General features: G+C 45.3%; 1 protein-coding gene across 2 annotated transcripts in view; it reads left to right on the top strand.

Moving 5' to 3' along the window:
* abr (ABR activator of RhoGEF and GTPase) overlaps nt 1-6,000 on the top strand; it is a gene marked incomplete at its 5' end in the record, with an annotated part of 125,444 nt that overhangs the window by 57,571 nt on the left and 61,873 nt on the right. For both annotated transcript variants that reach the window (XM_080839151.1, XM_080839152.1), the window contains 2 exons: nt 1,810-1,917; nt 2,999-3,059. In XM_080839151.1, the coding sequence (XP_080695277.1) occupies nt 1,810-1,917; nt 2,999-3,059 (169 nt within the window). The remainder of the gene's footprint in view (nt 1-1,809; nt 1,918-2,998; nt 3,060-6,000) is intronic.

The following is a 6,000-nucleotide window of genomic DNA, read 5'->3' as shown; positions in this document are numbered from 1 at the left end:
ACCATGGAAACTGATTGGTGTCAGTGGCACACCCACCTCTTCAGATGTACTTCTGATGGAGAGGAAGAGACGCTGGCCACCAGACAAGGGCAAGCTGTCTAGAGGCATTATCTGTTGTCATGGAGAAGCATGCGCTAACCTAAGAGTCATACTGTATCTTACAAGCATTTCAGATTTAGGTACTCTAAGTTAAGCACTGCAAGCAGTGTGGGTAAATATCCAGACACACCCTGACTCAAATGCAAACCAAAATAATTAGGGGTGGGGAAAAAATCGATTAATTCGATTTTTCTCGATTCTCTCTAAAACGATTCTGTCTCGATTCAGAAAAGTTCATAATCGATTTTGTAATAAAAAAAAAATATGTTTTTATGTTGAAATGCAAGCTGCATCGATTATTGCATTGTTCTTAGAAAGTCAAAATTGTGTCACGAAAAAGCTTTTTCTCTAATAAAAAAATAGAGAAAGAAATTCATCTTTTGATTTTCTTTAATTATCAAACACAAAGTAGGAAGTGAGTTTAAAAGTTGAAATGCATCGATAATAGTTTTATCGGTTGAGAATTGATAATCGATAAGAGATTTAGAATCGATAATCGGTTTAGAATCGAATCATTGACCTCTGAATCGGAATCGAATCGTGAGGTGCCAAGAGATTCCCACACCTAAAAATAATACACAGTTTGTAACCGATATAGTAATCATGGGTGCACTTGTGATCTACACGTTCGGTTGCTGTTGGAGTTTACACCTCTACCCACCTTCACACATCTTTCACATATTCATGTTCCACACCAGATCAATTCAAGAAGTGACTGTGGATTAGAGCATACTTAAGAGTAAGACTCTGCTGTCTGCCGTTTATCCTGGATTCTCATCCACCTCTGCAGCGCATTATTAAGTTTGAGCCAATGCGAAACTGCTGATGGAAAAAAGCTCTTTAACATTTAGGGGGAAATAAAAGACTTTGAGGGGCACTCTCGTTAATTCAGTTAGCTACCTTCATTTTGGGCAATATATATGCAGAGGATAATTACAGCTTACTGATGTACGTGAGGCGACGCAGCAGAACAGAGGAAATGGGGGGGGGATGAAGATGAAGAGAAAGAGAGAACGAGAGAGACAGGGGGAAGATGGAGAGAAGAAATGCATCCTGGTAGAGTGTGCATGTTAACGCATTACACAATGCCGAGAGAGGGGGAGAGAGGAGAAGACAAAATGGGAGTAATACACTGGAACAATTTACGCTGTACTAAGATAGATGGAAAGTTGTACCAAAAGTGACCTAATGTAGTTGGTCTTGCTTATGTTTGTACTTAATTACACACACACACACACACACACACACACACACACACACACACACACACACACACACACACTCACATACAGACACTTAACTTCATCTTGGACTGCAGTCAGTGTTCTGGCCGTGCTTGTTAAAAAGACCAGACTGTATGCTCTTGTTCAAGCCCAGCTTGGATAACTTTCCCTCAGTCACATCTTCCGATAACCTTCAAATAATGAGCTGTCTGTGGAAAAACAAATCCAGTGTGTGTTGTGACTTCCCAACCTGTCACTCCTTCTGAGCTCTGTCATCTTTCCCCATCCTCCCTTCGATTCACGATCAACGCTGTTTCGGCTCACTTCCTAGCTCTCCCTCATCACGCTCTCGTCTCCATTGTTTTCCCACTCCAGGTGTGTGTGTGTGTGTGTGTGTGTGTGTGTGTGTGTGTGTGTGTGTGTGTGGTCCGAAGGCTCAGTCCCACTCTTAAAATCATATTTCATTCCCTCCTTCGCTGTCTTGCAGGCCAGCGAGCTCGGCATGTACAAAGCTTTCCTTGACAACTACAAAAGGGCAGTGGAGACCGCAGAGAAATGCGCGCAGGCCAACGGTCAGTTCCAGAAGATCTCTGAGGTGGGTACTCTCCATTCTACACCCCAAACCCCCTTTTTCCCACTTCCTATTTATGTATTCAGTTCCAGCCATTTTCCCTTTTTTTGTGTTTTATTTTGATCTGATTTCTGTCAGAAAAGTGCATTGATCATATGCTGTACCTCTGCAGCACTGAAGGTTATCTCAGACAGGCACACACACCTCGTTAGGCAGTAGGCTGTATCACTGTGTGTCTGAACAGTAATTGGCAATTATAATTATTCATAATTGTAAAAACAGTGTGACTCACAGGATAAGAACTGCAATCACAGTTTTAAAACTGTATTTACCTGCCTTGTAAAGTGGCTGGAAGGTGGGAAGAGGTGTTTTAAGTGTGAGGTATGACGGGAGACGCAATAAAAAAACCTCTACTCAACCAGTTCCATTTTCAAGGTCCAAGTGCATACATGTGTGTGTGTGTGTGTGTTTTTGTGTGTGTGTGTGTGTGTGTGTGTGTGTGTGTGTGTGTGTGTGTGTTTATGTTTATCAGGGTCACTTGTGTATTAGGCTGTGCTCAATTCCTCTTCATTAGCCCTTCAAAGCTGGTGTCAGTTCAGCTCTGATTCCCAGCCAGTCATGCACTGCTGTGTATGTTTGTGTGTTTGTGTGTCCTCTCTTAAAATATGTTTGTGTGTTTGTGTGTGTGTGTGTGTGTGTCTTTCTTAAAATATGTTTGTGTTTGTGTGTGTGTCAGGCTGTGAATCAGGACATGAGTAGACTCTTGCTGTGAGGGGAGGTGTGCTTAAATTAAACCGTGTAAACTAGCTCAAACTCAAACATGGGAACAAACTGTACCGTGGTGTGTCACTGTTGGTGCAATGTAATCATTTGTTTGATCTGTTCTCTGTATGTTGCACCTCTGTATGCTCACAATTATTTCTGTGCATTTCTGACAGTGTGGGCTTTGATGTGAAATGTGTGTGTGTGTGTTAAGAGAGGGAAGGAGAGTGGACTAAATTAGCAGTGCATAATTCATAGGTGGGGAATTTAACTGATTCGGGATCAGTATGCAATCCTCATCATATGCTGCTTTAATAAGCGAATGCTGTAATATTTCCACCAGAACGTGAAGGTGAAAGGGCCGAAGGATTCCAAGGACCTCACCAGCACTGTCACAATGGAAGGTACGTGGAAAAATGTCTATGTCTATGTGTTTGTGTGTGTGTGTGTGTGTGTGTGTGTGAGTGGACTGATCAGAATCCAAAGAGTAAGCTAGGGCTCTTTAAGACTGGGACAAGCTGTGCTCCTCTGTCTATACTTCAGTATGCAGTGAAGGGTGTATGTGTTTGTATAGAAGAGTTTGAGAGAGAGAGAGAGTGTGTGTGTGTGTGTGTGTGTGTGTGTGTGTGTGTGTGTGTGTGTGTGTGTGTGTAAGTTTGTGTGTGACAGAAAGACAGAGGGAAAGGAGAGAGAGGGACAAAAAACGGAGCTGTCTTGGTGAACGGGAGAGGGATGAGGGTGTGTGTGTGTGTGTGTGTGTTTGCCTGCGTACTCTCCCTCCCTCCCCTCTCCTGGTCTCTGTCTGATGGGCTATGGGTGCTGAGGCTGCCTGAGAGAGATGGGAGGAGAGGAGAAGAGAGGAGAGAGGGAGACGAAGCAGAGGGAGACGGAGCAGAGGGGCAACTCTGACATGGAGGTTTTCCTGGTGCTCAGGCTGTGTTGTAACTGCACTTACGGTAAAACCTGCATCTTTGCTCTTTCCCTTTGTCTTCTCCAAAGCTTTTTGATTTGATGTTGACGTAGGTTTCTATTCTCCTATTTCCTTGATCGTCTGCTCATCAGAAGTTGAAACTTTATCGCGTGACAGTGAAGTGCTACTTAGTCCTGGCATTCCACAGTAATTCCCTGTGCTTTAAAAAAATAAAAAACCACGCTCAGATATTAATTAACAGATGTGGTCGCATTGGAGGACAATCAGAATGACTGCCACGAAATTGTGACCCTCTGTGTGAGTGCCAGCAGTCTTTAAGAACCTCGAAAGGTTTCTTCTAGAGAATCTGCATGACGGGGAAAGGAAGCAGTGTATGTGTGGAGGGGGGACGTGTTTGCATATGCATATGCGCAAGTTCCAGTGGGCTCGTGTGTGTGTGTGCGTGTGTGTGTGCGTGCGTGTGTGCGTGCGTGTGCCGTGCTCCTTTTGAAGTTTCCGTGCAGCTTCCTCTTGGTTGCTGGGGGATAATCCCCAACGATACCGGCTGCGTTTCCCGGGTGATGGCAGCTTGACTGACAGCCAGATTGCACCTTCTCCCGCATCTGCAGGTTTAGTAAAAGAGAGAAAGAGAGAGAGAAAGAGAGAGAATTGATCCTGCGTCTGCTGCGCTCTTTACATACGGGTCACGTTCAGCCCTATAGGATGAACCCTGTTTCACCGCCACAAGGCTCAGGGTGTAGGGGAGAGGGGGGCGGAGGGGAGAGGGGGGTGGAGGGGGTGGGGGGTGGAGGGGAGAGGGTTGTGGAGGGGGTGTTTGTCTGCAGAATCACAGAGATTCAGTCCGCACTGGAGTCCGCTCTGCTCCTCCTCTCAAGTATGGGAACTGTTAGGCTATAAATTATAGGGAATGGGAGTGGGGGGCTGAGTGTGTGTGTCAGTGTGTGTGTGTCAATGTGTGTGTGTGTGTGTGTGTGTGTGTGTGTGTGCGTGTGTGTGTGTGTGTGTGTGTGTGTTAGTGTGTGTTAGTGTGTGTTAGTGTTTGTGTGTGTGTGGGTGTGCCTCACCCAACACAAGGTGGACTTTGTGTTTGTAAACTGAGTCTGGGAAGCCTAGTCGAGCTGAAAGAGAGACAGAGACAGAGACAGCACAGGGTGAAGAGTGAGTCAGTATGAATACACTGAATAAATATTCAACCACTTATTAACACTTCAGAGAGTGTTGTTCGCTGACATGTCGAAGTGGAACCCCTGGCTGGTACTGTGTTGGCGTGCTGACGCACTTTGCTTTGCCCTGCCTCCCCTCAGGTAGAAGCTCATTAATCACTCGCTCTATTGATTGCAGCTCAGTGGGGATTTTCAGGCCATCATGATCATCCTTTAGAGAAAGGCAAACAGTCCTGTCCAATCATACGGCTTGGAGCGCGCGTGTGTAATCAAATCACAGGGCTCCATTCGTCACTGTCTAAAACCCTTTTCCTCTCAGGGAACTCTCTTGGCTAACTGTCACAGTTTTTTCCCCCCTGTGTTTTTTTGGCTGAGTGAGGTCTGTTTGTGTTAGTTGTTGCGTATTTGTCCTGTTGTGTATTGTTGATGCCACCAGTGTAGAAATCTGCCAGGCGGGATAAGTGAGCCAGCCTCTGGTGGAGTTAATCTCTCCTCTGTCAGCAAGTGCTACCCTGCTGTCTGTCTGTGCCTCCTTCTGTCTCCGTCATGCTCTCCTCTTCAATCAGTCTCTCTCTCTTTCTGATTGCTTGGCTCTTTTTCTAGAAGTTGGTCTCTTTCTTAAATCGGTGTCTTGTGGTCACCGACAGAGGTGTGTGTGTCTGTAGGCTTCTGTGTGTGTGTGTGTGTGTGCGCGTGCGTGTTGGTGTGTGTATGTGTGTGTGTTTGAGTGTTGGTCAGCCAAGGGTGAGAGCTGGCCCACACTAACGTTGTGATTAGTGGGGAGCAGCTGTGTGTAAGGGTGACCTTGACCGAGGCTCCATCAGAGCTCTGCGCCATGTGACCATCCATCTCCTTAGCAATCAGCAATCCTCTCCTTTCATCTGTTCTCTTCCTCTCCTCTCTTTTCCTCTCCTCTCTTTCTCACCCCTCGCTTTTGCTCACCACATACGTACATCTAAACATTGAATCCTCTGTGGGACCTGTATGGCTTTTAACTGGAGACAAAGGAGTGTAAAACCTTTCTCAAACTGTGCAGATTCTGCAGCATTGTTTGTTCATTGATACTTAATAAGTTCCTCTAAAGTTTTATTTTCTTGCAGATCATAAGCAGTTGAGAAAGAAAAAGCCTTAACAAGCCTGAGTCTTCATATATAGCTTTGCTAAGTTTGTTGATGTTAGCCTGTGGTCCTAGATGAATGAGAAGATGTTATATAGTCACACACTATCATGTATCATACCACAGACACGGAT

This window comes from Sprattus sprattus (genome assembly GCF_963457725.1).
Source record: "Sprattus sprattus genome assembly, chromosome: 1".
NCBI lineage: Eukaryota > Metazoa > Chordata > Actinopteri > Clupeiformes > Clupeidae > Sprattus > Sprattus sprattus.
The sequence above is the reverse complement of the archived record's forward strand: the minus strand, read 5'-3'. Positions and strand labels throughout refer to the sequence as shown.